Genomic DNA, 24187 nt, shown 5'->3' on the forward strand with positions numbered 1-24187 from the left:
ACATTCCCAAACTCATCCTCTAAAAACACAACATAGTGCAGTTTCAATCTCACAATAGTCACTCATAAGATTGAAAACCATAAACTCCATCATGCATAGCACGGACTAGCTACTATGACATTCCCACTGACGTCATCAGCGCCCAACAGTGGGTGTAGACCATAGTATAAAAGTATGCTCTCACACATACAAATCCACACACCCACACATCCAAAGAAGTGATCATTGCCCAAGTAATTCTCTCTCTTATTTGGGACTTAAAGGTGGAGTTGCAGCCAAAGAAGTCGAGGGGAATACAGAGCCCTTGGAAGAAGCAGCCCGTCTTATTACAGAACTGTTGAGGCTATCTGCAAGGAAGATGATAAGCAAACTATGGAAAAAATGATGGTTTTTATTTTGTGTCTAACAGCCTCAAGGCTCGTGCCGCAAGCTTTGTACTCTGATTTTGTTCAAATAATAAAGTAGCTTCGGGAGAGTCCAGCACCTTTGGTTCTCGACCCTAGTGTTGTGTGCTGTGGGAAATTGTTCATGTGCTCCATTATTCATGTCCAAAGTTATGCTCCAGGTAACAGTTTTGCGACATCAAAGTAGTGCCCATATTCTCAAGAAGGCCTTTTCCTTGCATTGTGCTTATTTTGAGAGAGTGAAAGAGAAGTCCAATGTTTGCAAGTGGAGTTGCAAGTATTGCCCCAAGGCCCAAACTAGTAGTGTGACCCGCCTTCTTATCCATTTGTGTAAGTTGAGTGGGCAATGCGGACCATGCACGGGAATACCCAATGACATTTTTCAAGATTGTTGTCAAAAGTACTTACCCTTGAAGCAAAGGAAGAAGACCTCTATGGCATGAGAGGAGATGGTGTGCCCGGATAATTCCTCATCCGAAGCGGAGGATGAGGCTTCTCAATCCGTCTCCGTTGCCTCCGCTAGGGCTACTATGTCCTCCGGTACGGCATCAAAGAGAACGAAGACAAGTGATGCACCAAGGAGGAGGCAAGCCACTCTTGCCTAAGCCACGGGTGGCCTCTCCGGTCCATTGTCATTCTTGAAGGAGCGCCAAAGACAAGCTGAAATAGAGATTGCCCACCGTCATTGAGTGCAATCTCTCTTTCCATGAGCTTCAAAGTGACCGGTGGCGAAGAATGGTGAAAGCCATAGCCTCGGTTGGTCCATGTGAAGGATGGGATGGAGTTAGCTACAACGACATGCGTACCAAGAAGCTAGATGAAGAGAGGGAGAAAATCAACAAGTCTCTCGAGCCCGTGTGTGCCGGGTGGGCTAAGTATGGATGCTCCATTCTCTCCGACGGATGGTGTGATAGAAAGAAGAGAGACATCATCAACATTCTTGTCTCTTGCCCTCTTGGCACATACTTCTTGCGGGCTATGGATGCAGGAGAGAAAGGAAGAAAAACCACCGCCTCCTTTACCTATCGTCACATTCAGGATGCTATACTTGAGGTAAGTTGAGACTCGAGAGTCATGTAGCTTTATATTTTTTGATCTCCATAAGCAAATCTACTTCTTCTTCTTGAATCTTACAAGCTGAAACTTGTCATGTAGGTCGGTCCTCCAAATGTGGTGCAAGTCGTAACGAACAATGCTCGTAACGAACAATGCCTCCAATTGTAGGTCCATGGGTCGCATGCTTGAAGGGGAGTTTCCCTCAATAGTGTGGACTCCATGTGCTAGTCATTGCCTTGACCTTCTCATGGAGGACATTGGTAAATTGCCATGGGTAAAGACCATTGTGAGTGACACTTGCTCCATTGTGAGCTTCATCAACTCCAAAAACAAGCTTCTTGCCATCTTTCGTATCTACTCCGACTTGGAGCTCAAGAAGCCATCAAAGACACGATTTGCTGCTATGTGGCTACTTCTTGAGCGGCTCTATGATGTTCAAAACAAGCTCCAAAAGACGGTCGAGTCCGATGAATATAAAGAATGGCTTAAAGGAGAGTTGAATGCAACTCAACAAGATGCCAAAGACATTCAACGGCTTTGCTTGAGAGAGTCTTTTTGGCAAGGGGTGAAGGCCATTGTCATTACCATTACACCCTTGTACAAGATATTACGCATGTCAGACATGGAAGGGGCTACTTTGGGGCTTCTCCATCACTTCATGAAAGAAACCATTGCAGAGATTAGCGCCTCCACCGTTCTAGATACGGATATTAGTCCGTCTGTGTGGGGGAGAGAAGTGGAAGAGAGCAAGAGAGTGAGAGTGAGAGAGAGTGACACTCTAGTGCGGGTGTGAAGAATGATGAGCCACACCACAAACTCACTAATGTTTTATTAGGATTAGGTTTACCCTATGACTGTCTTAAGACAGTCATAGGTGTCCTATCTTTGAATGAAGGGTTGGCAATGTGCCTTTACCCCAACAACCTCCCACCTAAAGGCCAATGTGCCTAAAGGGGAGAAAAGAATAAAAAATTACAGCAATATACAGTTACTGTATACAAGACCATAAAGTAAGAATGGTCTCATCCTAATCCCATGATGTGGTGGCAATGTGCAAACCGCTCTGTAGGCAAGCTCTTAGTGAGCAAATCTGCAGGATTATCATCAGTATGTACTTTCACAAGCTCAAGTCGCTTGTCTTCCAGTACCTCCCTGATGAAATGATATTTCACTTCTATGTGCTTGGTCTTCTGATGAAAGACCGGATTCTTTGCCAACATGATAGCACTCTAACTATCACAATGCAAAACTGGCATATCTCCTGTAATGCCCAAATCTCCCACCAGCCGAGTAAGCCATATTGCTTCCTTGCAAGCCTCAGTGGCTGCAACATATTCAGGTTCTGTGGTTGACAGTGCAACGCATTTCTGCAACCGAGACACCCATGATATAGCACCTCCTGCAAATGTGAAAATATAACCGGTAAGTAGACTTCCGGTTATCCGCATTCCCTGCATAGTCTGAATCTGTAAAACCATGCACCAATGCATCCTGCCTACCATAGCATATGCACAAGTCTTTGGTACCCTTGAGATACCTCAAGACACCTTTCACTGCTTCCCAATGCCGCTTGCCTGGATTTGCCATATACCTGCTGATGACTCCCACCGCAAAAGCAATATCCGGACGAGTGGCAACCATGGCATACATCAAAGATCCAACTGCAGATGCATACGGAACCTTGGCCATTTCAGCCTTATCATCATCTGATCTGGGGCTGTCCTTACTGCTGAGTTTTAAATGTGGAGGCAATGGGGTACTAATAGACTTCCCCCCCTCCATTTTAAACCTCTGCAGTACTTTGTCAATGTACTCTTTCTGTGACAGAAACATAAGTCCCTTGGACCTGTCACGAGTAATACGCATGCCAAGAATATGATTTGCATCACCCAAGTCTTTCATGTCAAAAGACTTATGCAGTTGTTTCTTCAAAGCACTAATCTCATGCTGAGATTTACTGGCAATAAGCATGTCATCCACATATAGAATGAGTAGCATCAAAGTGCCATCCTTTGCCCGTTTGGTGTACAAGCAATGATCGGTCTCACACCGATGATACCCTTGGGACTGCATGAAGGCATCAAACTTCTTGTACCATTCCCTTGGCGCCTGCTTGAGTCCATACAAGCTCCTCTTGAGCTTACACACAAGCTGTTCTTTCCCTTTAACAGCATATCCCTCTGGCTGACTCATATAGATCTCATCATGAAGATCTCCGTGAAGAAAAGCTGTCTTCACATCCATCTGACATAAATCCATGTCATCATGAGCAACAAGAGCTAACACTGCTCTCAAAGTAGTCATCTTGACTACAGGGGAAAAAATCTCATCAAAGTCAATGCCCTTTTCCTGCTTAAATCCCTTGGCAACCAATCTGGCCTTATACCGAAATAAAGCATTTGAATCCACTTTGACTTTGTAAACCCACTTGCATGGCAAAACCTTTCTGCCTGCAGGTAACTGCACCAAGTCCCATGTATCATTCTGAAGTAGGGAATCCATTTCTGACTGCATGGCTTTCTCCCACTTCTTTCTCTCTGTTCTTCCCATAGCTTCCTTGAAGCTAGAAGGCTCACCACAATCTGTCAGCATGATAAAATCAGTTACATTATTGGCTCCTGGAACAAACCTGGCAGGAGGCCGTTGTGCACGGGTGCTCCTCCTAACAAAATGTTCCGGATTAGACTGCTGTCCAGCCTGTTCTTCATGCATGACGGGTGGCTGTACCACCATATCTGGCTGTACTACAGCCCCATCTGTTGGCACATCCAGTGGTGCATCATTGGCAAAATTATCTGGCTGATTTTCAGCCTGTATACCCTCTTGAACAGGGTGATCTGCAGCAGCCTGCTGCTGCATATAAATGGGCATTCTTTGCTGTCCAACATCATCATAAATAACCCTCCTGTATTCCACAGGTTGCACGGGTTCCTTGTGTACACTATCTTCTTTAAAGATGACATCATTGCTGCGTATAATCTTCCGTTTAACGGGATCCCATAACCTGTACCCCATTTCACCTTCGTCACCATAACCCATAAAGATGCATCTGATAGACTTTGGATCCAGTTTGGTGCGTAGATCTTTGCGTACATGAGCAAAGCACTCGCAGCGAAATACACGTAAGTGCTTATATGAGGGTGGCTTGCCAGACCACACCTCCTCTGGCACTTTCAACTCCAAAGCCTTATTTGGTGACCTGTTAATAATGTGAACTGCTGTTTGCACGGCTTCTGCCCAAAAGCCATGGGGTAATGCAGCATAAGACAACATACATCGAACCTTCTCCTGAATAGTTCGATTCATCCGCTCACTTGCACCATTTTGAGATGCATTATGAGGGGCTGTGAGTTCCTGTTTGATGCCCTTAGCTTGGCAAAACTGCACAAAAGCATGTGACACATACTCACCCCCATTATCGGATCTGAGGCATTTCAGCCTACGACCTGTCCGATTCTCAACCTGAGTGACAAACTTCTTGAAAGCATCTAAGGCATCTCCCTTATGCTTCAAGAAATAGACCCACACCTTCCGTGTGGCATCATCAATGAAAGTAATAAAATATTTTGCACCCCCTAGTGATAACTGTGGCATCTCACACAAATCAGTGTGCACTAGATCAAGTGGTGCTCTATTCTGGGGAGTTCTCCTCTTATGAGGAGTTACAGAATGCTTGCCAAAAATACAATGATCACAAGTAGGCAAATCTGAAAAAGAGAGAGGCGGCAGATAACCCAAACGTGACAGTTCTTGCATTCCTTTAACAGACATGTGTCCCAACCGGCTATGCCACAATGAAACCTTTGGCAGCTCGGTTATGGCAACAACATGATTACCCACACTGGAAACATAAAGAGGGTACAAGGTATCACTCTTAAAACCCTCAGCCACTACAGTCTGGCCATCAGTAATCACCCATTTGGAATCCCCAAATGTGGTGTGGTAACCACTGTCATCCAATAAGCCAGTGCTAATAAGATTTTTCTTGATTTGCGGCACATGGCGAACACCATCAAGCATAAATGACTGTCCATCAGGAAATACTATCTGTATACTGCCAATCCCTGCAATCTGACATGCGTAGTTGTTCCCAAGATGAACAACTCCATGAGTACCTGTGTAGGAAGTAAACCACTCCCTATGAGGAGTAACATGAAAAGAGGCACTTGAATCCAAGAGCCAGGTGTGCATGTCATGGCCATCAATAACCAAAGCATGTGCTATTACAGCAGAAGAGCATAAAACATCATGTATGTCACTGTCACTGTCCTCTGCTGCAACATTCACTGCATCCAAGTCATCTGCCTTGGCCTTGCCTTTGCCTTTGCTTGCATTTCCTGCATCCTTTGTTTCAGCCTTCTTGGCTTTCTGATCCCGAATGAACTTGAAGCACTTCAACTTCACATGTCCCTTCTTGCCACAATAAAAGCATTCAATGTCCTTTTTGCCACGGAACTGACTGCGGGATTTGGACTTACTAGCAGATCTCCCCTTCTGCTGAGTCCTGCCTCTGTCCTGTACCTGCAAAGCATTTGAAGACTTGCTGCCCGCATTATTCTTCCTGCTCATCTCCTCCATAAGGAGAGAGCTCTCTACATCAGCATAAATAAGAGTGGCATTCGAGTTTGACACGGTGGTCTTGAAAGTGTCCCAACTCTCGGGGAGGGTACACAGCAAGAAAGTAGCCTTGAACTCCTCATCAAGGTTCAACCCCTGTGCAATCAGCTGTGTAAAGATAGCATTGAACTCACTCAAGTGTGAGGTCATAGCTGTACCTTCCTTCATGCGAAGATCGACCAGCTTCTTCAGCCAATAAACCTTACTGGCTGAGCTCTTTTGGGCATACAATTCTTCTAGTCTTTGCCATAGACCATAAGAGGTCTTTTCAGCCTGTACATTGAACACAAGAGTGTCTGAAATAGTGAGCATGATAGCTGCCCTCGCAGACAAATCAAGCTCTTCCCAATCATCAACTGCCATATCAGATGGCTTGACACTCAGAAAAAACCTGCTCTATTCAAGAGCCAGAAGCACTCTCAATGGTGCTGTTTTTACTGTCAGTAAAATCTGCAGCAAAACAGTAAATGACCCTGCAAATACTGTACCTTCTGACAAACTGTTCTGAGCTCAAAGAGGCATAAAAACAGTAATTTCAGACTGCTGCTGCTGCTCAACAAGTGCTTAACAGTGCATAATCATCTGACAAAACCACCAACACTGCTGTAAACACTGCTGTACTGACTGTACTGATCACTTCTCCCACCTCAGATGAGGTATTGCATTGAGTTAAATTGCAGAAACCACTTGACAAACACCCCAAAAACAGTAAATGACCCTTCAGCCTGTCACAAAACCTGCAACAGTAAATGGGATAAATCCCAAGCAATCACCCTTAGACCAAGGGGAGAAAATGCATCTGAAGAACTCTGTCGGTAACCCAAGTGCTATCAAACAAAGTCTGGGCAAAAGCCCCTTGATTAGACACCTGAATCAAGTGGAGAACACCTCAACACTGAGGTAGCATGCAATATGAAATCTCTCTGACACTTGTACCTGACAATGTGCAATGCATAGACTGCCCCTGTGTACTCAGTAACAACACAAATCACAAAGTACAAACACCAAGAAGAAAATCTTTTGAGCACTGTCAATGATGGGCAGTTAGGGACCGAGTAAACTCGATGCGCCCTGACCAAGCGTGGCTCAACTGAGATTTTCAAATTGCGTACAAAGAATGTGACCTGCAACAAATGTCACCAAATGCACTGCGGAAACAAAGCAAATGTGTGCTCCATGGCTACACACTGCCTCAAGGCATATACTGCAAACACATCCAGGCAAAAGCCCTTTGAAATGGTCACCCAAAACTGAGAATTGCACTCAGTAAATGCATAGAAGCTTCTGCAAAACAAGCATCTGACCTTCCTGAAAGACAAGTAACTGCGCAAACACCACCACTGTGGCACAAGTCACCTCAAGCGTGAGTGACACGAGAGTACCTGCTGTACCTCAACAAATGCACAGTATACAGCTGAAAATGCTTCAGGAATGTATCAGAAATGCTTCATGTACTGCGCGCACATGCACAAAACAGAGTGCTTCAGCACTATTCCTCTTCCAACAAAAAATGTCTGCTGTACTTTTCAGTACCTGCAAAGTACCTGCTGTACTTCTGTCCCTGCAGAGTACCTGTGTACTATCGGTGCCTGTAGCAGGCACGCTTCCCCCCAAAAAGTCGAGTCTTGCAGCAAAAAACCAAACGAGTCCTGCAGGTGAGTGAAGGAGTCGTCCGTACAACCGTGAAGGAGACGCCCGTACACAGTTGTACGGCAGTCCGTACGACTGTACGGACAGTCCGTATGGCTGTCGTATGACTAGCTGCGCACAGCAGCTATGCAGCTGCCTAATGCAGCGTCGAAATGCTGCGTACAGCAGCTGCTGTACAGCTGCAACAAAAAATCCGACGACGCCCGCGCCCGCTACATCGCCCTGCAGCCCGCGCCCGCGAAAATGCGCCGCCCTGTACCGTCGTCCTGCGAAAATGCGCCGCCGCTTCCTGCGCAGGTCGAGTCCATCCGTACGGCCGTACGGACGACGTACGGCCGTACGGACCTGTCCGTACGGAAGAGAGGATAGGTAAAGGAGAAGGCTGGGTAGGGAAAAGGGGGAGCTAGGTAGGCTCTGATACCAGTTGTGTGGGGGAGAGAAGTGGAAGAGAGCAAGAGAGTGAGAGTGAGAGAGAGTGACACTCTAGTGCGGGTGTGAAGAATGATGAGCCACACCACAAACTCACTAATGTTTTATTAGGATTAGGTTTACCCTATGACTGTCTTAAGACAGTCATAGGTGTCCTATCTTTGAATGAAGGGTTGGCAATGTGCCTTTACCCCAACACCGTCATGGTAACTTATAAACCTACAATCCTAATATCGAATCTTGTTTCTTTGATTTTGAATATTAATTAATAATCTCTTGAGTCTAGACTCTAACTTATCGTTATGCTTTGGATATTAGTGATATCTTGGATACCACACCAAAGCGGGATGATATCCTCTTTCATGTCAACAAGAGGTGGAAGTGGATGAAACGACCCATCCATGGTTTTGCTGCCCTCATGCATTCCGCTTTCAAGGCCCCCTCTCTCTTTACGAACTCGGAGTTGGCCTCTGATAGAGATGCATATCTTCCTAAAGCCTTGCATGAGGACAACCATGGTGCATTATTAACTACAATGACCAAAGGGAAACCACATTTGCTTCCACCGTGTGTTGGAAGAGGGACTCCTTGGTCAAACCTCTTTTTTGGTGGGAGTCTTTTGGGTACCAATTGCCCCATCTACAAAAAGTAGCTATGAGGGTTCTTGTACAGGTAATTAAAAATCTAAAGCTAGAACACGTTACACTCTAATATTTAAATTCATACCTCTAGGCTCTTCAATCTTGAAATCGTTTACTTAACATTAATGTTTGAATCTTGATATACATTAGAATTGCTCCTCTGGTGCGTGTGAGAGGAATTGATCTGCCTACTCTCTCATTCACACAAAGATACGCAACAAGCTTAGCACAAAACAATTAGAGCGGCTTATTTATTGTCGCTCTAACTTACGTATGTTGTAACTTGTGCAATATGCATGAGATGCCTATGGCTAGACAGGTAGACTTTTCAACTTCCTATATTGTAATGGAAAGCTAGAAAGTTCTAACTACAGTCCACACGTCAAATTTTCAAGTAAATGTTAATCAGTGCAAGCTATCGGCATATAAGCTTAAAAGTGTTACCAGAGAGCGCGATCCAGAGCAGGACCAGATTTTCGGGGACTTCTACTTGGAGCTGGAGGAGATAGATCGACAAGTGTCACGCACTCGCATTGGGAGAAGGGTCACCACTCCAGTTGGTGGCACTCGTGGTAGCAGAGCATCCACAGCCCGTATCAAGACATCCGTGCCATCGACACCCCGAACCTATGTGAGGCTCGGCTCCGGAAGCATATCAACCACATCCGTTGCTGAGGACACCCCTGTGGCTAGAGAGCTGGAGTATGATGAGGAGGGCAATGTTCTTAGTAAGGGTGACTATGGGGACCGGTCTCATGGATCCTCATCATCCTCTAGTGAGAGTGATCATAGTCTTGGATTTGACAGTGATGGGAGTACCTAGAGGCTAGGACCTAGGGCCTAGGCCCTAAGCTCTTGCCTGTAGTAGTAAAGCTTTTTGTAAAACTTTTTCCATCTATATTAGACCTTGGTCCCCCTTTCTGTACTCACTACTTTATGTCACGAATCATGATATATAATTGCACCTATGCAACATGTAGATTCTAAAATATTTATATTTCAACTTTCAAGAATCAAGTCATCGACATGTTTGTGTTTCAACTTACTCTAAAACTCTAAAATATACCTCTCTTTTTTTTGTATCGAAAGTACCATCGAACGTACACCTAAGATTTTTTAGTTCATTTAGTACCGCACTAATATCGAACGCCACGCATCGAACGTGATTGTACGTGTCAACCATGGCACAACCATAAGCTTTATTTACTGGATTAGCTGTCCAACAAATTGGCCAAAACTCTATCCAACCTGCGGGCACCCGAGCATGATGAGTCATATTTTGTAGGTCAAGCTACGTGAACACCATCTCCTTTGGTCATTTTAGTTGCACTTCGATCAAAGAATGTTGACTTGGTTAACTAAGAAGTTTTACTTTTGCTTTGCATTGGTAAAAGAGAACTGTGGCGACGCCCACAAGGGACATTATCACGTTTCTTTCCTCTATTGACAGGAGCCTTGGGAGCATTCACTGGCTTTCCTACTTTCTTAAGATTATCATTCTTACTGCTCTTGTAACCACAAGTCTTCCCAAGCAGCTGTACAATCATCTGAGACATGTTGGTTACTCTAGTCTTAGTGCAATAGTCTCTGACTTCTTTGGGAAAACCCACAACAATACTTCTCAATCTGCTCTGATAGAGGTACATGCCGATAAGAGCCAATAGGCAGTAAAGCCTCCCCGAGCTTCTTGTTACACTCTTCAAGATTGTGGCAATTAATTGCATCCAACTTATGCCAAGTTGTCATTACATCCATCTCGAATGTAGTAGTCAGCCAAGCAGCTGAGAATATATGTTTAAATTGAACCCAAAAAGACGGTGCTTTGTTCTGAAGCAACAATTTTATCCACCACTGCAATGCATTTCCTTTGTGAAAAGGTGGCTGCCTTAGAAGACTCCGTGAAGTTACCTCCTGAAAAGATGGCATCAAACTGTTGGACAAAAGTCAAAGCTCTCATTCTATCCTAAGCCCCATTGAGGGTCTCAAACTTCACTGCTGCCCCACCTTCCTTAAAGTCCTTTGCCTTGCCGTTGGGTGTCAAGTTATCATAGACAAGTGGCTGCAAAAATGGTCCTTGCATAGCATTACCCACATTCTGTCCAACATTGCCACGTCCCATAGCAGGGTTTGCCAAACCAGCGGCCAGCCCTAGTTCCTTGCATACCAAACATGCTCCATAATTGCCATGCATTCCACTTTGCAACCCTGGCTGCATGCCACGTGTGTTGGTGGACAGCAGTAGCACCCACAGTTTTGTTAACTGCAAGACCTTACAGAGGGTGGGACTGATTGCTACTGAGATAGACCATGGGCTGAGAGTAGAAGAGGCCAATGTACAGCATATGATCAGTAGATCTTGTTGCCATGCAAGGATTAAGTTCTCTGATGACTATACATTTGCAGGTGATCTCTTGGCACTTGACATGGGCCCAATAAATGTTGTCCTGGGCTGTGATTGCTTGCAATCACTGGGCAAAATCAGCATGGATTTCAATGCCTTGACACTCAGCTTTGTCCACAGGGATGGATCAGTTACATTGCATGGTATTGCAGCCCCTAAATTGCAGGTCATTTCAGCAAGGCAGTTGGCCAGAGAGCTCAACAGGGGCAGCGCCATATATGCATTAAATGTGTCAGTAACTAAAGAGGGTGGCACTCCCCGTATTGATGATTGTGATATGCAGAGATTGCTCTCAAAGTTTGCAGATGTGTTTGCTGATTTGCCATCACAGTTGCCTCCGAGAAGAAAAGTAGATCATGCCATAGTCCTGGAACCTAGCAGTAAGCCAATCAATAAGGCCCCATATCGACTCTCTAAGGTAGAATGGGAAGAAGTGGCAACTCAAGTGAGGGACTTACTTCAGAAGAGTTTCATCACTCATAGCACTTCTCCTTTTGCATCCCCTGTGCTCCTGGTGAAAAAGAAGAATGGTTCTTACCGTATGTGCATTGACTACAGAGACTTGAATGAGGTCACCATCAAAAACAGGTTTCCAACCCCTAGGATAGATAACCTGTTGGATGAACTCAAGGGTGCTCAATTTTTCACTAAGATCGACTTGAGGTCCGGCTATCATCAAATTAGAATAAAAGCTGGGGATGAGCACAAGACAGCCTTTTGCATTGAGAGGGGACTGAATGAGTTCAAGGTAATGCCTTTTGGATTGACCAATGCACCAGCTACCTTCCAGACACTCATGAACAAGATTTTACAGCCTCTCCTTTTCAAATATGTGCTGGTATTTTTGATGACATCTTCATTTACAGCAAGGATAAGCAGGAGCACATCAAACATGTCGAGCAAGTGCTGAAAATTTTGAGATTGCATCAGCTTTATGCTAAAGCCAGCAAATGCACCTTTATGGCACAAGAGGTTGAGTATCTTGGTCACATTGTGAGCAAGGATGGCATTCGAGTGGATCCTGCAAAGGTGAAATGCATTGAGGATTGGCCGCAGCCACGCAACCCTACTCAGTTGAGGGGATTTCTAGGTCTTCCTTCCTTCTACAGGCGCTTTATTCGCAAGTTTGCCAAGAGGGCAGCCGCTCTAACAGACCTTTTGAAGAAGCATGCTTTTATGTGGTCTACAGATGCACAACGCAGCTTTGAAGACCTGAAATTCACCCTCACTCATGCTCCTATGTTGGTATGCCCTGATTTTTCACGTACTTTCATTGTGGAGGCAAATGCCAATGGCTAAGGATTGGGGGCTGTGCTAAGACAGGAACACGGGGTAATTGCTTTTGAAAGCAGGAAATTGGATGCCAAGGAACTAGATTATCATGTGTATGATCAGGAAATGTTGGCTATCCTCCATGCTTTCGAAAAATGGCACCACTACCTGTACGGTAGCAAAATCAAGGTTAAGACAGATCATAGGACACTCAGGTATTTCCTCAGTACTTACGCAGCCCAACTTGTCAATGAAGCAGAAGAGGTGGCTAGCTAAGGTTCAGTCTTATGATTTTGACATCGAGTACAGGAAAGGGAAAGAAAACATGGTTGCATATGCCTTATCCCGTATGTGGGCTTGCAGTTTGTCTACCATTTCTACCATCTACCAGGAGTAGATTCATGGTATTCAAGAGGAATACATGCAGGATTCTAAAGCAGCTCCCATATTTGTGGAGTTACAGAGACCATCAAGCCAGGGGCATGCTGAATTTAAGCTCCATAATGGGCTGTTGTGGTGCAAGGACAGAATTTATTTGGTGCCAGATTCAAAGTACCGACCATAGTTGCACGAAACGGCCGTTTCTTGCCAGGAAACGGAAACGGCATTTCTTGAAGAAAGCCGTTTCGTAATACCCTTTTTTTTTTTTAAAGGGTGTGGGTTTGTTTGTTGGGTGGCTTTGCATAAAGAAGGGTGGGGGGCGGGGGGGGCGGGGGGGCTTTGTTTTGTTGGGGGTGGTTGGCTCTCTTTTGATTAAATTGTTTCTTGCCCTCTTTTGATTAAAACATTTTTCACCAATTCGTCGCCTCATGTCGTTGTTTCCGCCACCTCTTGTGATGTTGCTCTCCAGCCTCTCCATCTTTGATTCCCGGGCCTTGGCACCCGCAACTTGCTCTCCTCTCCATCCCTGCATTCAGCACATTGCTCTCCACCCTACAGGCTGCAGCCTGCTCTCCATCCTCTCCATCTTGCAGGCTGGCAGTTGCTCTCCATCCTCAGCTGCTCTCCATCCCTCCACTACCTCTCGTCTCTTACCTCTCCATCCTCCTCCTACCTCTCATCCTCCTCCTCCGACTCCTTCTACCTCTCCATCCTCTTTCACCTCCCCATCCTCCTCCTACCTCTCCATCCTTTCTCACCTCTCCATCCTCCCTCTCACCTCTCCATCCTCCCTTTCAAACTTCGGATTGTGATAACTTCAAACTTGGAACCTGGAACTTAGAACTTAGTTCATGAATGATGACACAGAATCATAGAAGCATGCATGATGCTTCAAGTATAGATAATTGTATTATGTATGATTTGCACTCTATTGATAATTATATTACGTATAAAAAATAAATTTTTATACATAAATTGTATCATATTACCATTTCTTCTGTTTCCGTTTCAGCGGGAGCCAAAAACTCCGTTTCTTCTGTTTCTTCCGTTTCCATTTCTTCCGTTTCGGCTGGCAACTATGGTACCGACTGCTGATCTTACAGGAGATGCACTCATCTTCTATGGCAGGACATGCGGGTATTACTAAGACATATGAAAAGGTCAACCAGAGCTTTATCTAGGATGGCTTGTGGCGGGATGTAGTTAAATTTGTCAGTGAATGTTTGCCCTGCCAGCAAAATAAAGTGGACAGCCGGTTACCCACGGGTCTCTTGCAGCCATTACTTATTCCACAAGGCAAATGGAGTTACATTGCTATGGATTTCATCACAGGGTTGCCTTCCACAGAGCGGGGATGGGATAGCATTTTTGTGGTGATTGAAAGAATGATAAAGCAGGCCCATTTCATACCCACTAAGACCCGTTATTCTGCGTCACAAGTTGCTTGGCAGTTCATCGAGCATGTTTTTAAGCATCATGGTTTCCCTCCGGAGATTGTCAGCGACATAGATGCAAAATTTATGGGTCACTTTTGGCAGGAATTATTTACAGCAGTGGATACTTCTCTTACACCTAGCACTGCTTACCACCCTGAGACGGATGGACAGTCAGAAAGGGTGAACAAAAGGCTGGAGGAGTATTTGAGGCATTTCTATCATGACACACAGAAGTCTTGCAATAAGTGGTTGGCACTTCCTGAATTTTGTTAAAACAGTACCAAGCACATCTCTATTGGCATGAGCCCGTTCGAGGCTATGTATGGATGCACAGTGGGTATGCCATCTTTAGTTGCAGACATGGCTGTGAAAAATCAGCAAGCAAGAAATGACTTGGAGAGTATGGATGCCCTTCTGCAATTGGCTAAAAAGAATATGCAGGATGCCCAACCCAAGCAGAAGAAGTACGCCCATAAGAACCGTTATGCCTCACTGAAGGGTAACACCAACACGAAGCTTGCTCACAGGTATTACGGTCCCTACAGGATCATCCGCAAAGTTGGCGAGGTGGCATATGAGTTGGAGCTACCCAGTTGCTCCAGGATTCATAATGTTTTCCATGTATCCTTGCTAAAGCCACATGTCAGACAGCATGTACAAGTCCTTCCTGAGCTACCACCTATGGATGAGGAGGGCCACATACTCTATGTTCCGGAGCGCATCATGGGTTTCACGGATCATGTACTCCGAAACAAAGTCTACACCGAGTATCTTATCAAGTGGCAGGGACTCCTTGAGGATGAGAACTCATGGCAGCTAGAGAGCATTGTCCAGGACAACCCCTATCTCCTACCAGGCTAATTATTATTTGCTGTTTGCTGCACCTATTTAACAGCCCGCATATGAAATTTTGAGGGCAAAATTCTATGGGAAGGGATGGCTGTAATGAAGGGGAAAAAGAGGCCAAGTTAGAGGCCCTTTAGGTGGAAAATGTGGAGGGACTATATAAGTCTCCATCCACCCCCTACTATGTACTTTTTGATGTGACATCTAATCTTATCTACTCTCCCTTCCTCCTTCCTACCTACGCTCACTCACTCTCTCTCTCTCTTCCCTACTCCCTCTCAATCTCTCCCTCTCTTTCCTACCCTTTCTCCTCCCTTCTTCCCCTATCTCTCTCTCCTTCTGCTAGTCTATCCCCCTTTTCCAAATCTGTCCCTTTCCCCTTTTCTACGCAGAGAACCAAGCCTCTCACCTTCGAGGAGCTTGGGCCTTTACTATTGCAGGAAGAGGCTTGGGAAAAGTTGTTTACGCAATCGGACGAGAAGGCTCTCGTGGCGAGGGACAAGCCCGATAAGGGTAAGTTCAAAGACTCCAAGAACAAAAACAAGACCGAGGATGCAGAGAAAAAGAGGCAGATGAAGTGCTTCTATTATGAGAAGCTTGGTCATTTCGCTAAAGAGTGCCGCAAGAAGAAGGCAGACCTTGATAAAAGAATATCAACAAGGCACTCTCTATCCCCAGAATTGGGATAAGTTTCATGCAGCATGGTGAGAATCGAGACGAATTTCTTTCATGGAAGGAGTGCATCAACAAGAAGCAAGATTGGATTGTAATAAATTGCCTAAAACATTTGAGCCACCATGGGGATTGCCTAGTGCAATGACCCTTACCCCGTGGTGGTGCGAACGTGGAAGTATTTATCCCAAGGGTTGGGATTCCTTATTGATAAAAGAGTATCAACAAGGCACTCTCTATCCCAAGAATTGGGATGAGTTTCATGGAGTATGATGAGAATCGAGACGAATTTCTTTCATGGATGGAGCACACCAACAAGAAGCAAGATTGGATTGTAATTTGCCTAAAACATTTGAGCCACCACGGGCATTGCCTAGTGGAATGATGGTGGTGGGAGCATGGAAGTAAGGGGAAAGTCTTTATCCCAAGGGTTGGGATTCCTTGTTGATAAAAGAGTATCAACAAGACACTCTCTATCCTGAGAATCGGGATGAGGTTGAGAAAAACCGTTTAAATCTATGTTTCCTCAAGGTTGATCTTGAAATGGCCTATAACAGAGTTGAGAGGAACTTCCGAGTTCAATGGATTCTGCAAGAAGAAAGGGATTAAGAGACAGCTCGCACATCTCAGCACAATGGAGTTGCTGAGAGGAAGCACAGGACCGTCACAAAGACAGGGTTGACCATGTTGCGAGGGAGGAATCTCTTGAAAGCCTATTGCGGTGAATCTTCTTTGAAAAAAAAAATAGTAAATTGTCTTTGTATTTATCCATACTTCGATACGATGGTGGTCTCTTTTCAAAATGTAGAAGAGTAAAACTTAGTTGTATACCACATGGGTATATAGCTTTAGGGGCTGACTATACATTTGGCTTTTCTATATAACTTGATTTTTAAAGCAATAATTCGCCATTTATATGTCCTTGGATACGATTGCTTCACTCAACTGGACCTTATAATTTGAAAATGTTGCATTTAGTTGGATTCAAAGGTTCTATTTTCTTATGACTGCTTCACTCATGACATGCGATTAGATGGTAATTCTAACCGTGTAATGTGTTCTTACATTCTATCTCAGCTTAATGCTAGTTCTCATTCTAAACTATTGTTATTACAACCTGATAAACCGACTGGATGCTAATCTAAGCTTGTGAACTAGATGCAAAGTCATTATTATTACAGTCTGATACACTGCCATTCACATCCTCAACAAAACCAAGACCAAGGCTGTTGATGGCAAGACTCCATACGTAGCTTATTATGGTAAGAAACCCATCATTTCTCATCTGAGGGTTTTTGGTTCTAAAGCATTTGTGCATGTACACAAAGATGAGCGTACAAAGCTGGATCCCCATAGCCGGAGTTATATCTTTGTGGGATATAGTGAAGAGTCCAATGCCTACCGCCTATTCGACCCGGACAAGAAGATCCTTATCAGCGGGATGTGATCTTCGAAGAGACCGAGCCACAGCCTGCCGAGGAGGTTCCAAAACTTCCAGCATTACCCCCACCCAAAGTCACCATCTGCGAGGTGGAGCGGATTGAAGACCCTGAGGAGGAGGAGGAGGAGCATACCATTCCAGAGCCAGCTCCCAAGTCAACTTCATCCAAAGTACCTCCATCTCAGAAGAAGCTACCTCAATGGTATTTGAAGACATTAGCAGACTCACGGGTCACGGACATACCCGAGAGTAGTTTTGGAGCGCGACGGTCTTAAAACCCTTCGTGAACTTCGCTTTGGTAGCTCAACTTGCGGAGCCCCGTTCCTTCCAGGAAGCAAAGGATATACCAGAATGGCAAGAAGCCATGAAGGCACAGATGGATGCCATTTTGAAAAATGACACCTGGGATTCAGTGACCAAACCAAGTCAGATGGGAGATTGGACAAGTACAAAGCAAGATTGGTGGTGAAAGGCTATGCACAGTCAGAAGGACTTGACTTCGACGAGACCTTTGCCCCCACAGCTTAGGATGGTGACTATTCGGACAGTCATTGCCTTGGCTGCTCATCACAGTTGGCCTATTTTTCAAATGGACGTCAAGTCTGCATTTTTGAATGGTAACCTAGAGGAGGAGACATATGTGGCACAGCCACCAGGATTTCAGATTCCAGGATCCCCATCAAAAGTCTACAAGCTAAAGAAGGCCTTATACGAGCTGAAACAAGCCCCCAGAGCCACGTACTAGCAGATAGATGTTTTCTTTCAGAATATCGGGCTTCAGTGGAGTCCATCAGAGGCAAATCTCTATCTCGACACAGAGGGGGATTTGCGGCTGGTATTGATTCTATATGTGGATGACCTCATCATTACTAGGGATCATACGAAGAAGATTGCTCAAGTCAAGAGACTTCTTATGGAGGAGTTCGAGATGACTGACTTAGGCATACTTCACTTCTTTCTTGGGATTGAGGTGAAGCAGGGAAAGAGCAATATCTTTATTTCACAGGAGAAGTATTGTAGGAGACTGCTCAAACGCTTTGAGATGGAAAATTGCAAAGCTGCAGTGACTCCCATGAAAACTGGTCTAAAGCTGAGTGTGTGATCCATCTCAGCCAATTGATTCATCACTATATCGACGCTTGGTGGGGAGTTTGCTTTACCTCACCAATACTCGACCAGACATTTCCTTCGCAGTTGGATTGCTCTGTTAGTTCTCCGCCACACCCAAGAAGGCTCATTGGGACGCAGGTTTGAGGGTGCTAAGGTACTTGAAGGGTACTTGCACTTACGGCATCACTTATACCAGAGGCATTGAGTTGGGAGGTTTCTATGATAGTGATTGGGCAGGTGACATTGATACCCGGAGATCGACCTCTGGATATTGTTTCTTACTCTCATCAGGAGCCGTGTCATGCCTGAGTAAGAAACAACCTACTGTCACCCTTTCATCTACAGAGACGGAGTACAGGGCTGCCTGTACAGCGGCATGTGAAGCATTGTGGCTCAAGTGGATCTTGGAGGATATGAATGTGGCCCAAGAAGATGCGACTACAGTTATGTGCGACAACCAAAGCTGCATAGCGATCACCAACAACCCTGTGTTTCATGCATGGACGAAGCACATCGAGGTCCACTACCACTTTGTTCGAGAACTCATCGATGAAGAAGTCATAGAGTTGATATACTACCCAACCAACGACGACATCTCAGATGTCTTCACGAAGGCGCTTCCCAGGGAGCAGTTGGAGCACCTCATTCGACGCATGGGGATCGGCCCACAGTTGTGACATTGAGAGGGGGTGTTAGAAGGTCACTGCCCCACCTGTGAGCCCCCGATTTGAGGGGACAAGGGGGTAGGGGAGGTGAAAAGGCAGAAGACCTACCTGTCAGAGAACCCACACTGCAGCGTGAAGATGGCACGACATCTTAGGCGCTCCTAGACCTACGCACGGGCAGAGTTGGCAGCTGCAACAGCAGCCCATAAGCAGGGCTTATGGGCCCTTAAATAGGGCTGGCCTAAGCCGGCCTGACCAGCCAGCAAAGGCCGACCAATCAGGTCGGTTGGTGGGCTGGCAGGTCAGTGCCTTGGGCAGGGAGCCGACTCCCTCGTCGGCCAAAATGAGGGGGCCTAGCCCCCTATAAAAAGCCCCCCCTTCCCCCCTCATTCCTCATCACCTGCACTTACAGCCTTGCACACAGGCAAGCGCATAGGGAGAGGAAGAGGCTCAGCATCATTGACAGCACTCCAGAAACGTACACGCTCACTCTTGAGCTTTTGTTGCCCACGATTGTGGAGGAATATATCTGAGTTTTGTCCTCTCTCTCTTTCAGTTTTCTGAGTGTTGTATGAGCTAGAGAGGAAGTGAGGTGTGAGTGATTCAATCCTCTATTTCCAACACCCAATCTGTTGGAAAGGTCACCTCCCCATCTGTAAGCCCCCATATAAGGAGAGCATGGGGGAGGGAGACCTAGGGCAGAAGATGCCCAAAGAAGAGGTGCCAAGTGGATGTAGATGAAAGCCTATGGGAGTTCCAACAGTCCAAATCTAGGCAGCACACAAAAGGGTGGTGGTAGGTTGAGCACCACATTTTGTATCTATCTTGGAGCATCCTTCTATTCTTTCGCCATTCTACAAACTGTGTATTCTCTGGTTTATGTTTGTGTTCATTCTCTTATACACTTGCGTGCACGAGATTTTGTTGGCATAGTGTGAAGCCTGGGACAGTCTTTCCCAGCAGAGAGTTGGCTATTCTATAGCTCTGACGCTAAATTTAAAGGAAGCGAACAACATATGTCTTGGCAAGATTGCAGCAAGCCGTTATGTTGTAAGCAGAAACACTACGTAGCATCATAATGAGACGTGTCATAGAGAAACGTACAAATGTCAAAGCCCAGCGCAACTTAGCAAGGAAAGGAGAAGTAAGACACTTACAGCCTTCTCTGCTTCTGTTTGTTTGTTCCACAACTCCCCAATCATTCTGCTGATGTCTTTGTCTTTTTCAGGATGCAAAGCCTTAAGCCGCATATGTTGTTCCTGAAAGAAGAAATTATATCCACTTCTGTTTGGTCTTGGAGCATTGGGGTCCTTTTTTGGCATCTCATCCTTGCGGCGTCGCCTTCGCCTTTTTCGAACCTCAGGAGCAGAGTAAGAACCAATACCACTAGCCATTCCTGCCACTGCTGCAAACTGAGGGGCTATGCTTCCCGATGGCATGTGATATAGTACTCCTCTGAGTTTCTCAGTACCGACACTGACAGTTACGAGATACCCATGCTCAAACTTCCCATCAATCACCCCCGACACTGTATGGCCAACAGACGTTCCTAAATCAACTGACACGAGACAGAAGTGAGATCAAGAGGAAAAGGGGACCCTTTTAAATAAAACAAGGAAGACAAAGAAAGATACCATTGGGATGTCTTACTAAACAAGCACATTTTAGCATGCGATTAATCAATTGTTACTTTCAAAAGTACAAAAGCATCATACGACAATACCTCCATATAATTGAGTTGGCTCTAATGTTCCCCTCCGCCTCCTTTTCTTTACAGCTGACTCTGCCTCCTCTGATCCATGGTTGGCAAAGCCATTATCTGCTGAAGGTTGCCCTGAGCTTGGGCTTGGACCCGGTAAAGGTGCTGCAAATGTTAAAATTCAGATGAAACAAGTGATAGCTAATGCACAATAAGACTTCTGCAGTGGATCTGTTCCAGAAGGTGATGATTGGAAAATACCTGGAGGAGGAACAACTTGTCCCTGAGCTCCAAAAAAGTATACTTGCTCATAATGATGCAGCAAAGTGATGTAGTATTTGCGTAGAACGTAAGATGCACTGGTTGTCGTAGGAGGGAAGTTGAAAACTACAGTAACCTCCTTCCATTTCCGATCCTTGATAACCTAATGCACCATTGCCACAAAAAGCCAGTCAAATAAAGCAAGTGCATATGACTTTTGCAGAAACTCTACCAACAAGGTCCCCACCTCTAACCAAACAGTAGCTAGCCCCAACCTAAGAACAATACAGGCAGATGTATCAACTAAATGTTAAGCCATAGCACAGGAAAACATCAGCCAAGGGGCGAATTTTACAAACACTCAGGGCACCTGCCTATGGTCCATTTTCTAAGGGCAGTCACCTCTATAACCAAGGGGTAGCTAGATCCAACCTAAAAACCAACAACTTGAAACAAGTAAACGTAAACCATAATGCAAAACACAATCATCAGCCTAACAAGACCTACTATAAAATACCAGACCTGCAAATGCTGGAAGAACAGAGACTAGAAACACACCACCAAGGCGGTGCTAAGACCCACCACTGTTCTCCAAAGCCTCTACCCTCGATACCATTGTAAAAGAGGGAAATTAACCTCCGGCGTTTCACCCCCACAATCATTTGAGGCAGTCTTTCAATTGAAAGAAAACAAACAATAGGTTTTTTCTGCATATCCTAAATTGGAACTCCATAAAAGGAGAAAAGAATTCTAAAACAGCATTTTGTAATACCTGCTCCAGTCCACCACGAGCAGAAACTTCTATATAGAGTAGGTGCAAATCAAGCTCCTTGCCACCGATTGTTGGAATCCTGAGCAAATCAGAAAACTGAAACCCTTATACATATAGAGTACACCCCATAAGCTGATCAAATTTAGAGAGACTCCAAAACACCAGAAGGAACGTTAATGCGTGCAAAACCTTGTCTATAGATGATAGGATACTGAGCATGTCACCTCAGGAAGTAACAACTCATTCTTGTTTTTTTTAAAAGCAGCCCAAATGACTCAATTGTAGATGGGTAAACCCACACGTGTATTTTGACTGAAGGCAGTGTCCAGTCTGCACAAGAACAACCTGTATCCTGAGAACACAGGAATCTTTCTGCGTCTCAGATCCATCGACTGGTCAATACTGGATGGCCCCACCACCACAGGACCACATTTCAGCCCATTGGCGCTCAAAAGATTATTGTAAACCACGAAGCCCCAACACTTGGAATGAGTATTCTCCATGTCCAGCCCAGAACAAAGCCCAAGACCCTTGATTTTATTGTGCCAAGTAGTCCTTTCTACGCACCTCTAAATTGGTCAGGATAACGGAGACAGCTACTTGCAATGAGGTCTCCTTAAAAAGGGACTGTCAATCAAGTCTACCGTTTGCATCGGGCGTGAGAACTTGATACTCTCAATCCTGTTTCATCTCGGTCGCTTCATGAGGATTTACGATGCTAGACTTCAGACTCCACTACAGAAGGCAGTTCACGTGGAATATCACTTACTCTTGGAATGTCAACTTTAGAATTATTTGCCACGCATCCGCGTAGCCTTCACAGGAATTATATTTTTCATATCAGGTATAAAGTACATTGGTATGTCGTCTGCCTCACAGAAAGTAGAGTTAGAACTTACATGAGGCGAGTGCCAAGAGCAGCGTGAAACTTGTTCAAAGTGTCGTAGAATAAGTCACGATCCGCGATCACAGCTTCGTGCTTTGCGAGGGCCGGTGGATAGAAGGCCAATTCAGTAGCTTTGGGCGAGAATAAGGTCTGTTGCTGTGCTGGTGGTACCGGGGGCGGGGGCTGCTGTAGAGATGGAGGAGCTGTGACAGGCACCAACGCCATCCGGTCTGCAGAAGGCACTGGTTGAGGAGGAGGGGAGGACAAAAGAGATTGCCCTAACATATCACGCGCTACTTCCAGCTTCCAGATCAAAATTTTCGAATCACGAGGCTGCTGCAAAGCTACAACACGGAGGCATGACAGACTGAGGCATAGGAGCAAAACTGCAGGACGTACAGCACGGTATGGGAGGGAGCATCGGCTCCATCATAGTTCCCACCAAATGCCAGGGTGAGCTGAAAAAGGGGCATATGATCGTTGCACAGCATCTTCACGCCATCGCTGAATAGTTTGAAAGGTGGCAAGCCCGAGGGGGAGCCGACAGGGGTGGAAATCTTGCACCTGGGGCCGATCACTTCGATAGGACAGATGGGGAATTTTTGAGAAGCGGAAGTTGAGCTTGAAAGAGGCCCCAGGTGTGCTGCAGTGCAATCAACAAAACAGCTAGCTAGCTATTCAAGACTGGGCAGAGGAAAGAGAGACAAAAAGGCCTCTCCTTGAAGGAGGTGAAGACGAGAGATTAAGCTCTAGAGATCTACTCTCTGGGAATGCAATCTCCACACACACACAAGTAGCTGCTTCACAGAAGGCTAGATATACATGGCCTACGGTGGCACCGTGGAATTATACCGCCGCGACAAAATTAGGACCTATGCGTAAAGCTCAAAAGCATAAATTTTAGCCACCTACATACGTAAATCCCACTAGGCCTAATTAGGCCCAATCACCACCATCTTCAAAAAATCGAATTAGTGTTACTATGCGCAAGCGAGGACCTGAATTAAATGGTTGAGCAAGCAATGAGAGAGTTGTCCCGCAAGGTTTTGCTACTAGCACTTGTCATGCTAGTGCCAAGATGTTTTGTATGCCCTCAATAAACCAAGAAATAAACATAGCACAAACATTTAAAACAGCCATACGAGATCTACCGATGCAATTTACTACTCGAGTGTTGACAGCTTCTCCCCTCAGTAGAAGACATTCACTGTATTCCAGAAAAACACTCAAGATGAGGGGCAAATGCGCATTTCTAAAGCGAATCCAAAGCAAGACAACCTCCCAACCCAAATTAGTAGCCTTACAATGAACCTCCCCTAGTAGCCTCATAATAAGTTTGTCCATCACATCAAGACATAGATAAGACCCAGCCACTCACATAGATAAGACCCAGCCACTCTGCCAACCCCTTCCTATGAATTGATTTAGGCTAAGGCCATCCATGATGGTTTATTTGGTTTTCTTTCTCACCTTCCTCAATTATAACAAATTAGGTAGAGAGCTCATTTAAAAACTCAAGAAACATTCGTAGCACATGATTTGTCTTTG

At 45.3% G+C, this 24187-nt stretch overlaps 1 protein-coding gene and 1 pseudogene across 2 annotated transcripts in view; one reads left to right on the forward strand and one right to left on the reverse strand.

Moving 5' to 3' along the window:
• LOC147885417 (high mobility group B protein 9-like) overlaps nt 1-23413 on the reverse strand; it is a 31820-nt gene extending 8407 nt beyond the window's left edge. The window contains exons 1-5 of one of the 2 annotated variants that reach the window (XM_087396924.1): nt 22653-23413; nt 21754-21832; nt 20982-21144; nt 20745-20885; nt 20179-20570 (exon numbers count right to left, since the gene is read on the reverse strand). In XM_087396924.1, coding sequence (XP_087253050.1) covers nt 20179-20570; nt 20745-20885; nt 20982-21144; nt 21754-21832; nt 22653-22924 — 1047 coding nt within the window. In that variant the 5' untranslated portion in view covers nt 22925-23413. Of the gene's footprint in view, nt 1-20178; nt 20580-20744; nt 20886-20981; nt 21145-21753; nt 21833-22652 lie in introns of both variants that reach the window. The other variant, XM_087396923.1, reaches the window with a different exon arrangement.
• On the forward strand, nt 1140-9620 carry LOC147885418 (uncharacterized; annotated as a pseudogene).
• Nucleotides 23414-24187: the final 774 nt, after the last annotated feature.

This window comes from Dipteris shenzhenensis, chromosome 25 (assembly GCF_047967505.1).
Source record: "Dipteris shenzhenensis isolate YYH24624 ecotype China chromosome 25, Dip_SZ_1.0, whole genome shotgun sequence".
In the NCBI taxonomy this organism is placed as follows: Eukaryota; Viridiplantae; Streptophyta; class Polypodiopsida; order Gleicheniales; family Dipteridaceae; genus Dipteris; species Dipteris shenzhenensis.